Below are 24,008 nucleotides of genomic sequence, written 5' to 3'. Positions count from 1 at the left end.
TTTTGAGTAAGAAGCTTATTACATGGGATATAAGTTATCAAGAAGCTTCCATTTTGAAATTAGGAAGCCCTGGTGATACCATGGTTTTATTCTCATAATCTGTCACATGACTTATTGAAGGCACACTCGACTAAATCTGTTGTCACGTAAGGTCTCCCCTACAGAAGTGACTAAGGAGAATTTGAGGAAAAGTAAGATAACGATATTTTCCAGCAATCATTTGAGAGATGTCATTTTATAAATGGATAGGTTATATTTCCTAAATCAACACTAATAGCTGATATTTATTATGTAATTCAGCATATTAGACGGATACCCAGAATTTGTACTTTTTTTCAGTCCTCTATAAACCTGTTTAAAGATTTTTAAACCCACCTGCCCCCATCGCCACCCAGCTCTAGCTGTAGCAGTGTTAGTGTTTGCATATCTGACCAATGGTTCCTTGTCATCCAGGACACCTAGTTAGTCACCAAGACCTGTGGATGCTGCCTTTGAAATATCTCTCATATCTGTCCCTTCATCTGACTCAAAATCAGGTCCTTTTCATCTGTCTGGATTATGTAATAGTAATGTCCTGATTCGTCTTTGGTCCTTATCCTTTAATTCCACACCCACCCTTTTCCAAAATAGTTTTCATCATACTCCTCTAGCTCACCAAAACATGAAATCTATCAGGTCATTTGACTTCAGTAACTTTTGATGGCTTTTCAGTGCCTACAGGGACATTTATAGAGATTATAAAACAAATTTTTGGCCTGGCTTTCAAGACCCTTAGCAATTTGACAACTGTCCACATAGCCTTATTTTCTTCCCCTGTAATAAATTTATTCCAGGTAAACGGATCCTCTCATAGGTTTCCAAACACCTCAGAAGCTCACAAGCATGTCTGCTCTTATCCCATCCCATCCCATCCCATTCCATCCTTCCTCTTCTCCTTTGTCTCTTATCTGAAATGCCTTCGCATCATCTCTCTGCCTGATTCTAAATGCTCAAGGTTCAGCTCAAATTCCACTTCCTAAGTGACATCTTCCTTAATCACCCCAGTGTCATTTAATCCTATGACCTATAAATCTTCATAAAACATAGCTAGAATGTTTTATGAGGATTTCTACTATTTTACTCTCTGTCCCTGGAATAAAGCAATACCTGACATAGAGTAGGCATTAAATAAAGATCTGTTGGATAAATAAAGTCATTGTACTTTGCTTGTGATTCTTCTTTGCCTCCCCTCTGGCTTAGAGGACAGCCTAGCTTCTATGCCTGTCACAATGTATTCAACTCCAACTCTTTTTGCTGTTCTCCAACATTCACCTTTCCAAGCCCCTCGTCTCTCTTCTCGTTGTGATCTTCACAAGCCACATTTATTCCTATTTCAGTATTTTGGCTTATGATGCTTTCTTGACTGTAACATGTGGCTTGTCTCTTTTCTGCCTATTTACATTCCATACATCTTTGTAAGGTTAAATTTAAACCTCACGTCACCATTAAAACATGCTCTCATTCAAATACCTAAAGCATTTACCACCTGTACTGAATACTTTTTGGAAGTTAATCAAATTTATAATTTTACCTGCTTTTAATGAAAATACTTTATTCTTTTTCAAAGTAACATATATTCATTTTTGAAATGAAAGCACAAAAAAATCCAAATAAAAATGTGAAATTTTCTCCAAATCGCAGCATCCTCATATAAACATTATATCCCTTTACGCATAAGTGCTCTGAGGTTATGCAACATGCTAACATTTAGTGAGTATGGATAAAGGATATACAGGAATTTTTTGTGCTATTTGTGTAACTTTTTGTAATTCTGAAAAAAAATTATGCGCATAAATAGGTTAATGAAGTGCAGAGTTCATAAAAGAATCCAAATATATATAGTGATATCGGTATATGAAGCAATGCATATCAGGGAAAATTGAACTATTCACTTAAATGGTGATGGGATAACAGGCTATTCATTTGGAGAAAAAAAAGATGTACTCCTCCCTCATACCTTATACCCAAATAAACCCCACATGGATCAACAAATTTAAAAAATGATGAGGGACAAGAAACAAAAACATGAGTGCAAAGTGTTATGCTCATGGTTTGAAATAGGCATGAAAAAGCATGCCAAGAAAACTAAAAACCATGAAAGAAAAATATTGATAAGTCTGAATACATAAAATTTAAAACCTTATATATGGAGGATTGGGTAGGGAACGCCATAAAGTTAAAAAACAAGTGATAAACTGGGGGAATATAGTTGTAACCTTTATGATAAAGGATCGATAGACATGTAGTGAGATGTTTCAGAGTTTGTGCTGTAGAATAACGTTGCCTGGGCCCTGCCACTTATTAATGAGGCGACATTGGGAAAATTACCTAACTGTTCTGTACCTTACTTTACTCATTTGCAAAAATGGGAATAAGACTCCCTTGATTTGTGGTGGTGTTATTGGGCATCTAACCCATATGTAAAAACATCTAGTACCATGCTGGGCACATAATGATAAGAAGAACTGCTGTAGTGTATTGGGGGCTTACTACGTACCAGGCACTGCACAGGCCTTTTAAATACATCATCTAATTTAATCCTCACAGCAACCCTTACAAAGAGGAAGGCACTATTATTATCCCCATTTTGCAGATAGGAACCCTGAGATTTAGAGAGGTTAAGTAACATTGACCAACACCTAGTAAGTGATGGTGGTAGAATTGAGTAGAGATGGGATTTCAGACCCATCTTCTTTATATTTACACTATACTGTGGTGATTCTCAAGACAACTTAGTTCTCTTTTCCTAGACTCTTGGGATTACATATTTAATCTTGACAATTAGTTGGATTTTCATGTCCCTCTCAGTAGGTATATGAATTGAGCTCTTCAAATGTATTTGGGCCCTGGTATATCCATGAAGTTGCCATCTCAGGTAAAAGAAACCTTATAGAAATTCAAGCCATAAAGAATTGAACTTATTTTTGCATAATCTGCGACACTAAGATAATGTCTATAGTAATTTCACCATACATACTTCTTGGAGTACTTTTGGTTTTATTTTGAGAAAAGTGAAAAATCAGAGATGATTTTACCTTAGCACTTAGTGTATATTCAAGTAGCTAACGTAGTAGCAAAGGTAGGTATTTGATATGATAAACAGGAATTATATTGGAAGTTGAATTCTCATTGAAAAATAATTTCAGATTTCTTATTAGAAAATTAAATTCATTTTGTGTGAATTTGGAGAGCTTTTCACTTTTTTGATTTGTGGAAGCATAATTTATTCAAATCTTAGTTCACATTTTAAGTCAGGATAAAATTTCTTTTGATAATCTTAAAATTGAACTTAAAAAATAACTTTTATGAACTTCACATATTTAAAGACAGGGGCTACCATCAATCTATTTCTTTCAATACATTATAGCCAGGATTTAATTTCAGAACAAATGTGAAGTACTTTTCGTATGTTATTAAACATTTTTCTTCATGGTAATAATGTTAAATCATGTAAAACCTAATTTGGAAAGATAACAGTAAATCAAACTCATGATTTATGCTGCTTTAATCATGAAGAAGAATTGAGTTGTAGAGACATGAAAGAATTTCATTCTCTGCCTTAAAATGTGATTTGTTAAAGTCATTGGATTTTGAGGGAACACTTCTTGATTGAAATAACTTGTTATTTATCCCTCTATCTAGTTTTTCTTTTATTGATCTATGATAAAGAAAGAGAGACACTAATACTCTTAGGAGAAACCCTGCTTAATTCATGGTAATACCCTATATATATATTATATTTGATAATTAGCTTTTTGGCCACCTATCCTATCTTGAACAAAGCATCAAATGAGGAATAATGCAAAACAGGCCTCTGAGCAACCAAAATAAGTATAACTGCTTCCATTTTAAAAAATTTCTATGAAGAGTCCCAGTCTCACTCCCGCTCCCCCGTCTCCTGAGCTCTCACTTTTCCCCCCTGTATTTACCTAAATTCTAAAAAGCTTGTATATTAGAGGTTTTTATTATTATTATTATTATTATTATTATTATTATTATTATTAAAGTTTATTGCGGTGAGCAGCTTGGATATTAGGTTTTTAAACTCACAGCAGTTTAAGAGGAGGAAGAGATGCTATAGGCAAACGGAGACATCCAAGGGTGATCCTTAGTATCTGGATAACAAGAGAAGCTGCAGGAACACTTTAAAAACACACAGGAATGAAAAAAAAACAAACAATTATAGCTATCTGGGGTCATTTAGTGTGGATCAGTCATATCCAGATTTTTCAGCCCTGGGGGCATCATTATAAAGAATAGTACAATAAGCGACATCAAGAAAAGATTATGTTGTGGTCGGTAAATGTCACCCTTTACCAGTCTCCAGCCTGGCAGTGGTGCCGCATCCTCCTGAGAGGCAGGGATTTGGGCTTGGTATTGAAGAGTCAAGCACCTCCACTTGCTCTTGCTTCATTACTAGTTCAGTGCTGGGATCCCTTTGCCCTCCCTTCATCTCCCGCTTTCACCTGGAAGTCTGTGAATCCAGTTTCCGCCCAGGCTCTTGTGATCTAGATTTCTCCTGGTCAGATTCCCATCTGAACTTGTGGTCTCTCTGTATCTTCCAAATTGTAGTCTCCATTCCCAAGGAAATGTCTTCTCATGCATGCCTCATGGAGCCTTGAGCTTCACTCCTGCGTCTGCTCATGCAGCCATATATTAATATGTTTACTACACAAGGCGTTTCTCAATCAGTGATCAGGGGCAGTATTGTAGGGTATCCATACTCAGTCTAGTTTTGGAAACACACACACATATACACACACACACACACGTGTGTATGCATATGTACATGCATACACATATATATATGTATGCCATATGTATATATGAGGGTGCCAAAAAATGTATACATATTTTAAGAAAGGTTTAAAACTTGATTGAAATTGTAATACTCAATATATGCCGATAACAAAAGATGATCATGTGTATACATTTTTTTGGCACCCCTGTATATAGAACATAGTATTTCGTTAATACTACCTGGGAAATATTAATACTGCCTGTTTGATACTTGAAATGACTTTGGTGGTATACCCCACTATTTGAACCCAAGGCTGTTATGGGATAGTTCAGACTGTTATCTTCCACCCTTCCTTTGGCAGTCTTAGGGTCAGTTATCATCAGTTTCTTTTTCTTAGGACCAATCCAATTATTACCCCATTGACTAGCCTCAGACCCTTCCTAATAGGCTGTAAACTCTTTGCAGTCATGGATTAAATCCTTTTATCTTTCCACACTAAGCACAGTACCAGGATTCTTACCTTGCATGTTATGGGAGCTTAACAAATGGTTTATTGGTAAATTAATTAATTATAAATGAGACTTCTGGATAGCCTGTGTCTTATTGAGCTAATTGTTTCTTCAGCAGCATTAACTGGAAAACACAATTTCCCAAGAGCTCTGCTTTATCTTAGTTAACGTTTCAGAGAGGGACTTTGTCATGATGTTATAAAATTTTGATTAAATGGAAACAGCAATGTATTTCTCTTACACTCATTGAGCCACATAAAATACCATTTGTTAAATGGAGAAACAATTGGAAAGGAAAGGTTTTCTCAAAGTATTATAACCAAGACATGGTATAGAATTTTTAAATGATTTATACTTCCTATGTAGGGCTTGCTCAGTTAATGTATCCATTTATTAGGCATTAGGAAATTTAGAGTGAGGAACGAGGTTATGAAATAGGTGTGCAAACATGGAGGTAGAAAGAAGCTGTATAGTTTGAATAAGTTAGTGCTGCTCTACCAAGCCTAATGTCCTCTTTTTGCCCTTTCTTCATTTAATGACTGGGCCATTTCCCCTCATATATTAACTATGGCCTAGAAGTGAGTGAAAACTTAGGAGCAGCTACATTTAGTAATAAGCTAGGAAGGGTAAATGCGACTTTCTGAAGGACCCCATATAAAAAACAAATAGTACCTTATGCACTGGGATATCGAAATGCAGTATTTAGTCTCCAGACACCCTACTCTTAGATTCTGAGTCTGATTCAAACAGGACCACTGCTAATCCATTTCCCTTGTGAAAATTAGAAAAATGTGCCCATCCTTGAGTAAAATTTTTGAGCGTGTTATGCACAACTTAAACAATTCTATGTTCAGTCCTGGAAAAAAGTGGGAATGTGGATGGGTACCCTCTCTGGCCTAGTTTGGTGATTCTGGACTCCACCTTCCTGTAAGGAATGGAAGAAGGAGGGGTGGGAATGAGGGGACGGGGTCAGGAGCATTGGCTCAGATTTCATCAGTGCATCCACCTTCAGCTCACCCAAGCAGTGGTCCCATAAATCAAACTTATTTTTAAATCAGTGAGCAGAATATCTACGTTCTATTAAGAATCATACAAAACTGCTCCTGAAAGGATGTGCCCCGTTGGCTCAGTCTGGCTCTGCGGGTTCGGGATATGGGGGCCATAACCCTGGCAGGAGCAAGCCTGTGTGTATATTTCACACACACCCCAAATGTCAGGGCTCACATACCACTGGTGGTGTATACATCCTCTCACTCTACCCCCAACCCTTCAAGTCTGCCCCGTTTGGTTTGGAAAATGAGTCGGTCAGAATTGAGCCTCCTAGAGCTGCACAGATATTGGGATGGGCCAACGAGTTGCAATTACCTCACTCCTCCAAGTGTATGCATTTTACGGGTGCCAACGTGGAGTTATATAACATGAATTTTCCCCATGGCTTTAGGTTTCAATTGTGAGGCCCAGTATCTCTATTCCTGCTGTCACATACATTCTGATACAACGTCACACATGTCTACTTCGTGAATTCTGCAACCTCTCGCCAGCTATGGTGCCCTTATGCTACCCTGGATTCAGTTTACATAGACATACATAGCATTCTGTTAAATACTCAAAATAATACAGTGTTTCTACATTTAAATGAGAACTGTAATGTTTAAAATATAATCTGGAACACTTTTCACTTAGAGTTTCTACATTTTAGTTTTCTTAAAGTAATGCTTTTTTTAAAAAAAAAATACTGCTGGTTGTTTAAATAAAATGTGATTAAATAAATTCACACCACATATTATAAAATGTAAAAGCATGTTTAGTTATCCATTCTCTAATTGTGTGGTTAGAACTATATAGCCCCCTGAATTTCTGAACAAACAGTAATATATACTCCTTCCAAGGCTCTGTTCAGAACTTGCTAATATGAGCTTAGGGGCAGGAGAGAGGTGCTTTCTTCCATTAGTAATGCCCTAAAGACTCAGTGAGGAGTAAATTCAAAGCCCCTAAAGACCTCAGGCTCTAACCAAAATACAAATCCCAATTTAAGGTTATTCTTGTACTTCGTGGTAGACTAAATTGGAAAGACTTGTCTAATGAGCTTTCATTTAAGAAATGTCTATTAGTGACATAAATTCACATTGAGAATGTGATTTCACCATGAGATTGTTTACATAGTATTTTATTTTTAAAAGACTATATCATGGAATATGATCATGGACTATTTCAAACTTAAACAAAATTAGAGAATATGATAATGAACCCTTATGCAACATTACCCAGTTTCAACAGCTAACATTTTGTCAATCATGTTTCTTCCGAACACCCCCTCCTTTCTTTGCCCCGTAGTTTTAAAGTAAATTTTAGACATCATGTCAATTCACCTGTAAATATTTCAGAATTTATCTCTAATTTATAAGGCCTATTTTTAAACATAACCACCATGCTATTATCATACCTATAAAATTAATAATATTAATAATTCCTTAATGTTGTCTAATACTCTTCCACATTCAAATTTCCCTGGTTGTCTCAAAAATGTCCTTTTACAGATTGTTCAAATCAGAGCCCATATAAGGTTCAGACATTGTAGTTGGCTGTTTATGTCTCGGCTTTCTTTTTTTCCATATTAATAAATTTTCCCTTACATTTTCTTGTAATTTATCAAGGAAGCTTAAAAGGAAAAATTGCTATCAAAATTAACGTGTTAGGCTTTACCTTTAAGTAATTAATTTGTGCATTCTCTACATTTTCAGATTCATACATACTTAATGCTGAAATGTGAGAAGCTGAGAAAATGGGGGAAAACAGAAAGGCTTCCAAAACAGGCATGAATTGACTTTATTACTGAACAGCAGAAAGCAAATGCAGAAATTTGGCCCCCACACTATTTGAGTTCAAATAGGGCTGTATTCAATAACATTTTTAAGCTACCTTATAGTTTTACCTAACTAAAATATCACTTTAATTATGAATACAAAATCTATAAATAATGAGCCCTTTGCTTCTGGGATCTTACCATTTTTGTCTTTCAGATTTTGGGTTTGTATTTCAGTATAGTACATTCAAACCAAGACAGTATTTTCTTACCAAACGTGTGTGTCTCTTCTACTGTTACCAGTTACCATGGGTAAAGGGCTTGTCCATTGATAGTATCTCCCAATGAGCTCACTCTGATAACTCAAAAACTTTGTTCTTTGTAAAAATAGTTGAATCATACATTTGCTTCTTTTTAAAAATACTTATTTTGCTTTTCTACCAGGTTGGTGCATTATTTTCGTTCAACATGGATAGGAGGACAAAAAAGAATTTCTTCTACCACTATAATTTTAACACTGCCATGCTTGATGTAAATTGTGCAGTGCTGCTAAAATGCTTCAAAATTTTACCACTTCTTTTTATAAACTCTCAATCTTGTGATATCTTTCCTTTCTTAGGATATGAACGAGTCTGCCAAACAAGAAGATATTTTAGAATCCACAACAGATGCTGCAGAATGGAGTCTAGAAGTGGAGCGTGTACTACCACAACTGAAAGTCACGATTAGGACCGACAATAAGGTATAGCGGAGAGAACACATTTTGTTCAGATAGATTTTCATAAGGCAATTTCAGGGTCAAGGGTGCTCCCACTACACCAGTATTTTAAGAAGGGCATTAAGATTCAGTTTCCAATGTTTTGTGTTATTAGAGATTTAATAAATTGTCATTAAATGAATAAACAATGTAATAGAATCCAAAAAGCAAGGAATGGATCTTAGGTGAATAATGAATGAAATTAGAATTCCAGGAGTGTATACCAATTGACTAGAGTTAGAAGATGATTTAGAATTCTGCTGAATGGCAAAACAGAAGATGTCCTGGAAGTTGCCTTACATAATCTATTCTGTGCATATGATTAAAAGTTAAATATTAAGAAAATAATAAAAAAAATCATATGCAATTAGATTTGGGAATTAGGCCAAATGAACTAGTCCATTTAATCAAGTTTCTGCATCCTTTTTACCTACAATTTATTAGTAAGAACTTTAGAACAAGCGAATAGCTGACTAGACAAGACTGTTCTCATTAGTACTGTAATAGTCATCTGTACAAAAGGGGCTAGAGAGACATCTAGGTAATGAAACTAAGGAATTTTCAGCCTTTGAGGCTGGGGACATGCCCCAGAATTATGGAACAAGGTTCCAGGGAAGCGTGTCGCTCTGATAATGTGGCCCTATACGGCCCCCAAAGTAGAAGCCCTGCAAAGATTGCTGTTTTCAGAGTGCCCTGGAAGCTAATTCATTCTTAGAATGTCCAGATTTGGGCTTGTAGAACTGTATCCTAGAGAAGGTAAGAAGTAGCCTAGACTTGTAGGGTGTCCTAGAACAGGATAAGGGCAGCAGAGGTCTGACTAGACTGTGAATAGCTGTGGAAAAAACGTTATCTAAGGTAAGTGGGCAAATCCTGCAGCCCGTTTACCAGGTATTTACCCAATCATTATGGAGGACAGCTATTTGACTACATTAGGGGTGAATTCATTGCTTCCATATCTCTTATGTGCTCATATAAATACATATTAATAAGAATTTCTTCACTAATTAGATCCTGCAAGTCATCGTTTGCAAAAATGTATTTTTTTCTAAAAATCCCACTTCTGATTCTTTAGTTTTATTCAGAACAAAGTCTCTTCATAAAATTAAAAATCACTATTGGGACTCTAGTTAGAATGACATGTTAAAATAATCGTGTGGTTGGGAACTCTCAAGTACCTCTTAATCCCACAAGGAAGCAAGTTTAATTTGTTTACTTTCAAGCCAAGTAAAATCTTGAAATCAAACATCTCATTTAGAACCTAATAGGATCACAAGAGAGTGTTTTTTTTAAGCACGGTTATTGATTTCCACATAATAGAAGTAACTGAATAAAGAAAAAAGAATATAAATGTAACTGCTAATATATATAGTTTTTTACAAAACTAAGTGCAGGTCAAATTCTATTACAAACCAATATTGTAGTAATCAAAAGCTTGTGTTCTTAGAGAATCAATGTTTTCCTGCTTTGGGGAAAACTTAACCAGTTGAAAGTTGGACTCTCACCCTCATGACACATTACCAGCCTTGATCTTAGGAGGAAATACTGTGCCAAATTAATTACACCATCCAATTTTATAGGCAAGATTCCAAAATGTCAGATCAAGTTTTAGAATTTTCTTTTTAGCATTTTTTTAGAATATGTCAATATTATGTTGAACTTAGATTTTTGTGGTAAGACATACTGACCTAAAGTCACATTTGATTGCTTTTTCAGAATTCTTCTCAAATCATTTGGTGTTTGTGTTTAGTATTTGACAAGCTTTTCTTTCCTCTAAGTACTTCAGATGCAGCAAATGTTCAGCTTACTTAAGAAAAATAAAATTATACATTGTTTTGAGAAAATAGGGACTAATGAATAGATAAATGTTTTTTATGTCTCAGAAATAAAAATAATCTGGTTACGTATGAGCGTCCTCACAGACTCGTTATCCTTCATCAGAAGAGGTTGACCCCAGCATCATGGTGGATCCCGTTCTTCCCCAAATCCTGACTCTACCAAAACCAAACCCTCTCCTTTACTTTTGGCCAAAACAATAACCTTTTACTCAACAAAGGCTAGGTAGGACATTTAGAGATTTCAACTTTGTGTCTGAGGGGAAAACAGTAATTAATTATTTTCAGATCAGCGTGTTTTACTGATCACTGTTAGATTAGTTTTTAAGTAGCATAGATATGTGGGAGATAAGAAATAAAGGGCCTCCATTATTTAAATCCATTATAAATTTCTTTAAAATATTCTTGTGTTAGTAGTAAATAAGTCCCATGTTTATTTGGCACTGAGTCAGATGTTTATTTTGCCTTTGTTTCCTCACAAGTTCAGTTTATTTCTTGTATGCGTCCTAGCAGGGAATTACAAAAAAAGTAACTCTCCTTTTCTGTTCTTTCTGAATACTATAATATGTATGCTTTGATGAGATCTTATTATATACCAATATTTTATTTTGTATATTCTCCATAAGGTTGTAATCAAGTTTTTATTGCTAGGCTAACTTATCCCTGTTTCCTGTTACTGTTTTTGCAGTTCTCAAAGAATGCAAACAAATTTTAATATTAGCTTAAACAAATTACAATTAGGAAAATAAATATGTTGCCAAAAATACAAATAATATGTTCCACAATGGAGATAAAGGATTTTTGTTATATGCTCGCTTGAATGGACAATATTGGTAGTTTCCTTTGTAGTGTTGTTTATAGAGACTGCTGCCAGTGTTTACCTCCAGAGTTTATACACCCAGAGACAAACTCAGATCTGCCCCAACTTGAAATAATCTTTCTAAAGACACAGAAATCTGCCAAGAGAGTCAATAAATTCAGCCAAATCCTATGTCATTCCACTCTAGTTAATGCCTCCATTATGACCAAGTGAGTAAGGCTCAGGAATCCGTTCCTTATAAGGACAATCTGAGGACAGCTAGGCTAAGTAGATGTCGGTGCCAGCTAATGAAATTGTCTACAAGTATTGTTGGTACACGGTGACTTTACATCTTGTACTTTTGTTCTTTCCCTCCTTATTTTCTTCTGTTTATTTCTCTTACCCTTTACTTTTCTGCTGTGTTTTTATCTCTGTTGTATTGTTCTTTATTAGACCCAGCAGTACTCACAAGTGTTACGTAACTGGTGGAATTTAAAACTAAGTGCAAACAAATGTGATTATAATCAGACTAGATTTAAATCTGTACCTAGTCAAGAATTATTAGCCTGATCTCTGAGTCTTCTTAAACTAAAATTTTGTTTTTAATTATAAAAATAACGTGGAAGCAATATTTCGTGGGGAGAGAGGGCAGGCAGTGTGCTGTGAATTAGAAGATAGCAGTCACACATGTAGTCGCACTTTCAATTCCTCATTCATTGAAGCAAAATTTCAGCAACTTAGTGGAACTGTGGTGGCTGTAAAGACCCAAGAAAACAGAGCCTGTCTCATACATCTTCCCTTGGCACCCAGAATTTATATTTACACTGCTTATTAGTTGTGTGATCCAGAACAGGCTACTCTGCCTCTCTGTTCCTCCTTTTCCTCATCTGAGCTGTAAAATGGGACTAAACCTCACTGAGTTGTTGTACCAAGAACAGTGTCTGACACAGAGTTAAAGCCTAATAAGTGTTAATTATTGTTATGTTACAATATTGTTGTGGTAATACTACTGTTTTCTATCATAGCCCTTTATATTCAGTGCCTATATCAGTATTCAGGAAGAATTTATAAAATTTCTGCTTTAATGCTTCCATCATTTAAGGGAGTACTTATGAACATCAGCCTGATAGTCTTATATGCAGATGTAATCAGATTCATGTAAGTAGCACTTTGATAAATCATTCTAATTTTTTCCCCAAGTAGAGGTGTATATAACATGATGATAATAATAACTGACACTGACCAAGTGTTTACTGTGTGTCAAGTGCTGTTCTTATCACTTCATATATATTAACTCATTTAATCCTTTCCACTGCCCTATGAGATGCAAGGCACCTTTTACTACATTTGAAGAAACTGAAACACAGACAAATTAAGTAACTTGCCTTTGCCTAGTAAGTGACAGACATGATACATGAACCTGCAACCCAGGCTCTTACCTATTTGAGTAGTGACAATATAGCATACTGCTTAAAAGCAAAAATTCTGAATCCAGTTTGCTTGAATACAAATCCTGGCTCTAACTCTTATTAGCTGTTGGACCCTGTGGGCAAGTTATTCAACCACTCTGCCTCAGTTTCTTCATCTATAAAATAGAGTTCATTATAAAACCTACTTCAAAGGGTTATTAAAAGGATTAAACGAATTAACATACGTAAAGCACTTAGAATGGTGCCAGAGGAATTAAAATATTTTGACCACTATTTCTATGTGCTTTTATGTATACAGCTGAGATTATACCTTTTTTTTAAACATAACATACCATCATGAGCATTTCCAAACATCCTTAAAAATTATAAACCATAACTTTAGGTGGCTGTCTGTAGTGCTGGAAGGTTACCATCAATATCCAGTGCCAGGTAGCAGACATGTTTTGGCCAAGCAGTTTGGGATCAAAGCACGAGGTCTAGATCTGGGTGGAGGAATGACAGAGGGAGAGCTGGTGCTTAGAATATGGGCAAGCATAGGGACCATAAGATCTGAGAACACAGGCCAATAGCAAGAAATGGAATCTGCCAATTAGTCATTTTAGAGAAACAAGTGGTTGTTGAAGGTGGGAGTCCAGTTGAAAGGCAAAACATGGAGAGGAGGAGGCAGAAATGAAAATTAAAAGAAAATTAGATTTAGAAATTGTGTGTAATTGCTCCAAGAGCATACAGTCAGACCAGGCTGTGGGTTGTTGCTGCTGTTACCTTTTTTCAACAAGGGGCTCTTCTTCAGGGTCCTTGGTGACAATTATTGAAGGATAATATTTTCCTACATGATTGAAATATTTTTTATTCCATGATAGTTTTTTTTTAATCTTTTAAGTGAATCAATTGACAGTTGCTGAGTTGAATAATAATAGTAGTTGAAACAGAGCTGCCAAAGAATTCGATGTGCCCCATATTTCTGTGGGAATAGGAAATGTGGACGTACATTCATAGATTTCACTTTTTGTGTTTTTGATTAATTTTGAATCACTAAATAAATAGTGCTGTTTCTTGAAGAAAATTATTCTGTCTCTTTGAGTTTTCTTTTTACTATAAATAAGGAAGCCTTTATTTGACTTTGTGGAAATAAACAGAGACTACCTAAATGAGAACAAGTAAAGGCTATTTATTCAGAGTTTGCTATAGCAAGGTAGCCAGCCACCGTCACTTGTGTTTGGCAGAGGCTCAAAGGCAGGCAGGAGAACGTAAAAGATTTATAGTGGGAAAAAAGGGAAGGCTTCAGATATGTTCAGATATGACAGGAAATTTGGAGGCGATCTATCTATAAGCAGGTCCTCCTATGCGATTGGTTAGGGGAGGACATTTGGCTTTGTCTGATTGGTCCTACGTTGGAAGGGGTGGGGGGCACATGAAATGGGCAATCTGTCTGGCAGTTATTAACTCCTGATCACTTTGGGCTGATTGCTAGAGGTTAGCTTCCTAAACTAGTTGCTGCAGATTGTGGGTCAGACTTCTATTTTGTATGATGGTCTGGCCATTGTCGTTTTGTTTCTCTGTATACAGTCATGTACCACATAATGCTATTTTGGTCAATGACAGACTACACATAAGATGGTGGTCCCATAAGATTACAATGGAGCTGAAAATTTTCTATTGCCTAGGGATGTCATAGCTGTCATTAATAGAGAGGAATATCCATGGTGCGTTATCTGCTTACAAGCAAATCTTATGACTGAAAAAAAAAAAAAAAGAAACAAACCTCCATGGTAATATTTCTGAAAAGAGTGACACCTTCTCATAAAGAGCCTCAGGCAGGTCCTGAGGAGGTCTTCCAAAAGAAGGCACTGTGATCACAGGAGCTGACAGCTCCTTGCGTGTCATTGCCCCTGAGACCTTCCAGCAGGACAAGGTGGAAAGGTGGAGGCAGTGATGCTGATGCTCCTGACCTCGTGTGTGGGCCGAGGCTAAGGTGTGTGCTTGTCTCTTAGTTTTTACAAAAATGTTTAAAAAGAAAAAGTAAAAAGTAGAGATAAGCTTATAGAATAAGGATTTTTATACAGAAATATTTTTGGATAGCTGTACAACATGTTTTTTGTTTTAAGCTAAGTCTTATCACAAGAGTTGAAAAGTTAAAAAAAATTAAAGTTTATGAAGTAAAACGTTACAGTAAGCTAAGGTTAATTTATTTTGAAGAAAGAATTTCTTTTTTTATAAATTTAGCCTAAGTGTATAATATTTATACAGTTTGCTGTAAAACAGTATGTTGTGTTACACCAGCAGCGGACTCATACATCTTGTGTTTACTGCCTCTCTTGATTGCATTATTTTCTCTCGTTCTCGATTTAATCTCATGTTGTTTTATAAATGTAGTGTAGCCTAAGTGTACAGTGTTTATAAAGCCTACAGTGGTGTACAGTAATGTCCCAGGCCTTCACATTCACTCCCCACTCACTCACTGACTCACCCAGAGCAACTTCCAGTCCTGCAACCTCCATTCATGGTAAGATCTGTAGAGGTGTACCATTTTTTAAACTTTTATTCTGTATTCTTACTGTACCTTTTCTATGTTTAGCTACACAAATACCATTGTGTTACAGCTGCCTACAATATCAGGGCGGTAACATGCAGTACAGGCTTGTAGCCCAGGAGCAATAGGCTGTACCATGTAGCCTAGGTGTGTAGTGGGCTGGACCTTCCAGGTGTGTGGATGTGCTCTCTGTGCTGTTCGCACAAGGATGGAATCCCGTAACAACATGTTTCTCAGAACATATCCCTGTTGTTAAGCAACACATGACTGTATTCAGTCTCTCAACCTCATTCATTGAACCAAGAGAAAGTGGCTTTTTAAAATGACCTATCTTACTAGTCTTTATCAAGAGAATGATGGTTTTTTTTTTCAAGTAAAGGGTTTTTACCACAATAGAGACCAGGTAAATATTAATAATATTTATTCTTCTCCTCCAGGAATAAGAGCAGAAAGTGTGAAATCAGTTTTCAACTAAACCTTTCATAGGCCCTTTTCTTAAATTATACAGTATTTATTCTTAAAAGATTGTATATTATAGTGATTTAATGTTAGGTATTGAATGCAGTGAACAAATGTTCTGTCATGCTTTAATGCCCTGTAGATATTGTAATTAAAATTGTGATTAATGACTTAAACAGACTTTTTCCCCCAAAATTATAATTAAATGTTTCCTGCTTTGTTATTTTAAAAGTTAGTTGGGTAGGTACTTCCTTCATTTCACCAAAAAGTCTCTAGTCATTATGTAAATCTTTAGGTTCATTGAAAGGGATTTAGATGGAAATTTTTTAAGGCTTTGAAAGTACTACAGCACGTATTTTTAATTATGTCAAGCCCTGATTCACCAAACTGCTTTTTTTTTTAACACCCTTACCTGTTCTTCAGTGTCTGACTTTCTCAGGGTGCAGTTGTAAAAAGAACCTTAAACTTTACATTTCAACTCCAAGCAATTGGATTTTGTTTTAACGTAAATAAGCCGTACAGGTGTTGCCTTGGGTGTTTCGCAGCAGGAGACCTTTCTAGAAGAGTCATTGTGCTGATGGAATCACAGCAATAGTCTTGAGCCTTTGGGCTCTCTAGTCACTTTCAGAGCTAAAACCTGAGAGGGAGGCAAGAGGCTTTCATTAATCAGCAGATGGAATTCCATTTAAATGAACCTGGAGGAACTACAGAATTGCTGTATTAGATCTAAGTCTCTTCAAATTGGAAGCCAAGTCCTGCAGAAATGTACAATGGTAGGCTTCTCTTTTTACTATTGTAGACAAATCTGTATCTGGAAGCAATAGAGGGTATTTTTCTCATTCCAAAATGGTGGAGAGAGTAACTTGCTTTGACCATCAGCCATCATTGTGTTTGGATGCAGTGTAAGAAAAGTGTTAATAAAATTTAGCTCTCTAAATATTTCTGACCTGTTGGGATTTATAAATTGTTATAGTTTGGGAATAAAGAGCATTTCTGAAGACTTGTACTCTGGTTATTAGGTAGGCTGTATTGATAGGATTCTTGTGTTCATGTGCAAAAACATATAATCTGTGGGCTAGGGTACAGGAATACATTTCATGTATACGTTGGTCATTAAAATGAGATTCTGCCTGTTATATGAATACTGGAGAAACTACATTTATAATTCTTATAGATTTTCTGGTAGACATTTTGTTGAGAAGTATTCACATAATTTAAGAAATTAAGGCACTAAATTTTTAAAAATCAGCTTTTACAATTACCAGTAACAAATGTAAATACAGGTAGCTATAAGTTGGCCTCCATGAGGCTCCATGCAGGAGTAATAGCTCTAATTACTGTCTTAAATGTTTATAATTGTATTTATTGCTGCCAGACAATAAATATTTTTAATATAGTAAGGCCATAAATGTACATACTGCTGTTATTTAAATAAAATACAATTTTTAGCAAATTTATCCTTGAAACACCTGCTATAATCAAAAAGAGGTGAATGCTATGAAAATAAACTGCCTAAATTAACTAGACACACATACATTTTTAGAGCAGCCTGCATGATTACTCAACTGCCATTTCATCTCAGAGAATGAGGGGAAGTATTCACTGGCAGACTTGTACAGGCAAGCTTTCTTTAAGAGACTACACAAAACAAAATTGGTTTTGATTTTTGTATCATTTTTAAAACATGATGTTATTTTGTGGACTTAAAGTTGTATTCGCAAGGTCAACTATTTTTTTTTCCTTTGTAGCACGTGGGTCATGGATAGAAGATCAGAGCTCTGAGAAAGAATGCTATGCTTAAAATTATACATGTGAAAAAATATTGCAAAGAGGTGGAGAAAAACCCACCCGTCCTTAAGCAACTGGAAAAGATTTTTAGCTGCTTCTGTCACAGACTTGTTGAACATTCAAGATATCCTGTGTTTAAAGATAGTTGATGATGCCTTCCTTCCTATTTACCCTGAGTGTGATAAATGTTTCAGCTGGATCGGGGAAAGGTTTCATTTATCACAAGTGGAAATAGGAGAACAAGGGTTTGTGCTTCAGAGATTACCATCAGCTCTAACTAAAGAGTATCAACAGTGGTAGCAGATTTTAATGAAATAACCAATAAAGACTGGGTGTTATATAAATACTGTAGAGGGAAGTTACTAAAGCCTCACGGCAGGTATACCTCAAATAGACATTTGTGATCGAGAGCAATGAATTAATACATATTGATTATAATTAAAATTTCTAGACTGCCTAAATATTTCATTATTGCAAAGTATGATTCAATGTTTCCTTTAAATTACTTAATATAAAATATGAATTGAAGCAGAAACCATTTGTCATGTGGACCTCCCTATAAAATGTACTTTTTAATGGGCTTGACTCTTTTTCCAGTCAATGATATTAAATTAGTTCTCACTATCACTGTGTTTTATCACACACTTCTTAAAATCTGGACAAATTTTACTCCCATAGTCTTTATCCAATTATATTTGATTGTTTCCTTATGCGAAGGTAACAATTTGTATTTCTTTCTTGATTCTTCAAATATGCCGATGACTTTATTTTTTCAGTTTTTTGTTTATTTGGGGGGCATCAGTATGAGATCAAAGTTTTGATTAGTAGACTCTTGAAGTTGAGAGGGACTGTCAAGAGGGACTTCCAGCTATCCACCACAGTTACTCAGCGTCCTGTGAAGTAAGCACATTCTGATTTGGCCTAAGAGTGTCCCTGCATTCTCAGAAGGAAGAGTCCTATTCACTCCCTATCTGCCTTGCCAAATTTCTTCTCTGGGCTTGTGACTCTTCCTAAAGTCTGGAAACCCGCACTCAGAAGATCTGTGGTCATGTAAAAGGGGGATGGCTGGAGTAAGCATGAATTATAAGGCTGAGTCAACATATGAAAACGGTTTAGGAACAGGTGGTAGTCCATAAAGATAATCTCTGAGCGCACCTTAGAAATGTAATTATTTAACTAACAAGGTATTTTATTCAGAAATTATGGATCCCCAGTTTTAGTTCAATTATAGTCAGGTGTGAGAATACCAATGATTGTTACGATAGCCTTTGCTAACCCTCTATGCCAGGGGTGTCCAAACTGCGGCCCGTGGGCCAACTGCAGCCTATGATCCATTGTTAATTGGCCCGCAGCAAATTCCAAAAATATATTTAATTTACTTAAATAAACCAGGTGAAGCAATACGTACTTCACCTCGAGTGGCCCGTCTGTTTGTGTATTTTACCGCATAAGGCCCTCGGTGAAAAATGTTGAAAAAAGTTTGGACACCCCGCCTGTGCATACTGTCTTAATTTTCTCTGCCAGCGGAATGTCTAGAAAGCCGGGACTTTCCTGCAGAAACATGTAGTATTTCTAGCAATCATGATTCCCACACCCCCTGCAACAAATACTCACATACAACACACACCACACATAAATATTCAACTCTTAAGTCATATGTTTAGTTCTTTGAACGCTTATAAAGAAAAATCTTGCTTTCACACCACAAGGGCGTACCACAGACAACTTTAAGCTGCTGGCAATGAAAGAAAAATGTACCATTTAAAAATTCAGGGAAGCCACAATCTGTAATTATTCCACAACCTTATGGGCATTTTTCATTAAGTAAGTAATTCAGTCTCATGAAAAAGTTATTTAATTTAATGGAGAATCTCACTCTTCCTCTCTCTCACACATACACACACAAATACATGGGCAAATGTGAGCAGTGAATCAAAGCTGAAAATTAATCTAACAAAACAAGAAGAGACTGCAAAACTGCTTCTGCAAAGAGGCAAAAAGAAAATACACATAATGAGCCCTGTGACTAGGAAAGGAGTGTTTTTGTGGAGGAGAGAGATACGTACACCACTCACATCCTTGCAGAAAGCAGGATAAATTATCGACCTGTCCCAGAATATTTGCTGCAGTGAACTTAGACATACACAGCTCCGTCTATCACGCTGTCTTCTCTGCCTCTCTCACTTAACCTGATTTCCGGCCATCAGATATCCAAAGAATGTTATCATTGACATGGCTGGGGCATTAAACGTGTCACAGGAATGTTAGTATTCCTTGTTGAAATTTTGAGAGTGACCACTTTTGGACTGGAGCTCGCACTTGGCCCTACCTCTCTACCACTGCAGCTACAGTTACAATTTTAATCACTAAGTTTCTCTCCCTGTGGTTGAAACGGGATGAACCGTTCAGATCCCCTTATAGGCAAGGACTTGCTGTGTAGCCACAGAGAGCGTAGACAGGTCAGTAGACAACCTCCAGCTGTCTGTTCCGACAGTGGCAAAGGGCTACCTAACCCAAGGTCATGCCCTTCCAGAGGAGCCCGCATCGGGGCTTATGTGAGTTGCTTATATAAAGGCTGGGACTATTATAAATATTGTTGCCTTGAAAATTCTTTTATGTAATTTGGCAAACATATGTACACATTTCTCCTGGAATTTCTTCTAGAAGTAGAATTGCTACTAGGACATAGCGTATGTATATATGTTCAGCTTTAGCAGACCCTGCCAAATAATTTTTGCAAGTGGTTATATAAATTTATACTCCTCCCAGGAGTGTATGAAAGTTCCAATTCTCCACATCTCTATCAACGTTCAGTATTGTTTTAATCTTTTTTATTTTAGTCATCACAATAGGTATGTTGTGATGTTTCATTGTTGTTTTAAGTTGCATTTCCCTGATGACCAATGAAGTTTCCATGTGTTTATTTGCCATTTGGGTATCTTCGTTTGTTTTTTGCTGTATGGTTATCTGCCTTTTCTTTTGATTTATTGAAGTTCTTTATATACCCTGTGTATGAGTCCTTTGATACATATATTAACAAATATCTACTCTTTAGCTTCCCTTTTCACTTTTATTGGTGTATCGTGATAAACAGTGGCTTAATTTTAATATACTCAAAATGATCTTTTTTAGGGGGCGGAGAATATGGCTAATATTTATGCTTTATTTGAGACTATTTGCTCATCCCAGTGTTATGAAGATACTCTCCTGTGTTTTCTTTATGAATCTTTATTGCTTTACCTTGTGCATTGAGATCTGCAATCCACCTACGTTGATTCTTGTGTGTCGAGTGAGGTAGAATTTAAGATTTATTTGATTTTCATATATATGTATGCAACTGACCCAGTTTATCGAAAATATCCTTTCACCAATGCTCTGCTTTGTCATAAAAAACAAGCAGGTATGTGTAAGTCTGTGTCTGGATACTATTTTATTACATTAATCTATTTATTGTTATCTAATCCTATTCAATATGGTATCTTTTAGATTTTATTTTCTGTTTATTTGTTGCTGTATATAAAAATACAGTTCCCTGTGTGTGTGTGTGTGTGTGTAGGTACACACATGTCCAGCAAGCTTGCTAAATTCATTTATTTATTCTAACAATAGACTTGTAGATTCTTTTGTATTTTCTGTGTATACAGTTATATCATCTGTGAAGAACATCAATCTCATTTCTTTCTTTACAAGCCTTATCCCTTTTATTTCTTTTATCTGATGTACTGGTAAAGAACTCTATGTTATATATAAGTGCCATTAGCAGAGGAAGAGCTTTCAGTACTTCAGTTTTACCATTATGTATGATGTTAGCTTTATGATTTTTATAAAAATCCTTTAATAGATTCAGGAACTTCTCTTTTGTTCCTAGTTTGCTGTTATTATTATGAATGGGGGTTAAATCTTTCAAATGACTTTTTCTTCACCTGTTGAGGTGATCATATGATTTATCTCCTCTTTTTTTCTCTCTCAGTATGGTGAATTATATTGATTGATTTTTGAGTAACTAACCTTGCATTTTAGAATAAATCCAACTTAATCATGATATATTATCCTTTTTATATATTACTGGATTCAATTTGTTGGTATTTTGTTGAGGATTTTTATATCCATGTTTATAAAAGTTATTGATCTGTAATTTTTCTTGTTTTTTAAGTGTCTGTCAGATTTCAGTGTAATACTTTGCAGGTATCATAAAACAAGTTGGCAGTTGCTCTCCCTTTTTTTTTTTTTTTGGATCTCTGGTAGACTTTGTGTAAGCTTGTTATTTCTCATATATTTGGGGAAATTCACTAATGAAGCCATGATTTTATCCTAAAATGTTTGAAATTCATTTTTTCATAATACAGTTAATATATACATTCTTGTAAAAATTCAAATATTGCAGATAAAACTAAAGTCTCTTTTAATCTTTGTCCCCTTAAAATTTTTAGTTCTACTTTACTATATTCCATTAGGGATGTGACATAGCAAATCTGGGCTCTACCACAGATTTGCCTATGTGAGCATGGGCAGTCTATTTAAAAGTAGTTATGTCTCAATTTCCTCATCGTAGTAGGGTTTTTAAGAGAATTGTATGTGATGAGATATGGACAGTGTTTTTTATCATAATGCATGAACAATACTAAGCATTCCTTGAATATTAACATTGAAGTTGTTATTAGTAGACTTAACAAGATCTCACAATGGATGTGACTATTGGGGAACACTCTGTACCCATGCTAGGAGCTAGAAAACGTTTCTGGTAGCCAAAGTGGATACCACACAAAACTATGTACTAAAGCTTATGCATTTTATTGATAGGAGAGTCCTCCTATAAATCCTCCTTTGGAGTTTACATATACTTATTTGAGAGATTATTCTAACAAGATTGGCTATCCAGATTATTCATCCACAGAAGATAAGAAACAGCAAACCTCCTGTAGCATCTATGCTTTACAAAACAACTGAGCTAGGAAACATTTATTTAATGTGCAAACTTGAATTGGGAGTTGTTAGAGTTTTTTTGTGCTTCTTATTGAAATTGGGTGACAAAGTAAGGAAATGAAAGGAGCAGCTTGGTGTAATGGAAAATCTGTAAGTGAGAAAAAAGACATTTGATTTGCTATTTACTTTGTGATCAACAGTGGAAAAATCACACAACCTCAATTTGTTACCCAATCTGTGAAATGGAGGTACAGGATTTCCTCCTCAGAGTGATCTTGAAAATCCCTAGAGAAAGTGAATTCAGAGTGGAAACAAAGACCTAATGAAAAAAATGGGGTTAGGCACCTTAAATGGAGGGAGCCCTTGTAAATATTTTTATGTTCACTAAAATAAAACTGCAAAAGAACAGAACATTGAAATAAGATTCCATTAGTAGTTATTCACAACAGAATTGAGGGAGGAGCATTAAGAATAGAGGAGAAAGGTAGGGTAGATGGCAGAAGTAATAACATTTTTGTGATATAGGCAATTCAAGACACAGGAGAGCCTTGGGGCCCTGCTCCTGCTCCTGGGGGCTGGAGCAAAAGGGGCCTTAGACCCGGGAATTGCTAGAGTGAGCTGTGCTCTGGCATGGACTTTTCCTGAGCCCAGGAAAAAACAAAAAAGTCCCAGTACACACAAAGGTGCCTTTTTAAATCAAGACTCCTTTGACACTCTGCCTCGCCATCCCTAGCTCATGTTTCCATCTCTCTTTCCCTGCAGATTCAGAGAGGAGCTTTGAGCCTTAAGTAAGTGATCTAAACAAAGAAACAAAATGTCTCTACATATGCAAAGGAAATCATTCAGATGTTGTTCCATTGAAGGAAAACCCAGAGAACCATATAGTTTTGCCAGTCACCTTAACAGCTGCAATTAAATTTCATACATTTGAGTTTTATGGTATGCAGTGAACCACCATCTGCAGATATATCATCACAGCTCTCCAGTTTCTGAAAAAGGGAGATACATAATTCGATGCTAAAGAATTTGGAGTGGGGCGGGGGTTATGGTTACAATACCTTTGCCTTTCAAGTGACAGGGAGAATTATCTGTGAGATTTTATATGAAAGGATTTTGAAAACTAGACAGTCTAAAGAAACGATATTCCGTATCATTACTAGCATTCTCATTTCCATAGAGCGAGACGAAAACCTCAACTTCGATAGAGAGAAGAGATGATGCTTAATAAACACACCTGGAGCACTTTGGAATAGGTGACCAGCAAACTCCAGTGGCCATTGGGGTCTCACTTGCTATATATAGCAAAAAGAATTCTTGGCTTACCTTAGATACTCTTTGATAATTCATTTTATCACAAAGAAAAAAAAGCACATACTATGTGGGAAATGCACTGGTTTC

The 24,008-nt window shown here is 35.9% G+C and overlaps 1 protein-coding gene across 1 annotated transcript in view; it reads left to right on the top strand.

The window, feature by feature from the left end:
- Positions 1-24,008, top strand: part of IFT57 (intraflagellar transport 57) — a 52,541-nt gene that overhangs the window by 16,756 nt on the left and 11,777 nt on the right. The window contains exon 6 of the mRNA XM_033088703.1: positions 8,712-8,834. Coding sequence (XP_032944594.1) covers positions 8,712-8,834 — 123 coding nt within the window. The remainder of the gene's footprint in view (positions 1-8,711; positions 8,835-24,008) is intronic.

This window comes from Rhinolophus ferrumequinum, chromosome 2, assembly GCF_004115265.2.
Source record: "Rhinolophus ferrumequinum isolate MPI-CBG mRhiFer1 chromosome 2, mRhiFer1_v1.p, whole genome shotgun sequence".
NCBI classification, from domain to species: Eukaryota; Metazoa; Chordata; class Mammalia; order Chiroptera; family Rhinolophidae; genus Rhinolophus; species Rhinolophus ferrumequinum.
The sequence above is the reverse complement of the archived record's forward strand: the minus strand, read 5'-3'. Positions and strand labels throughout refer to the sequence as shown.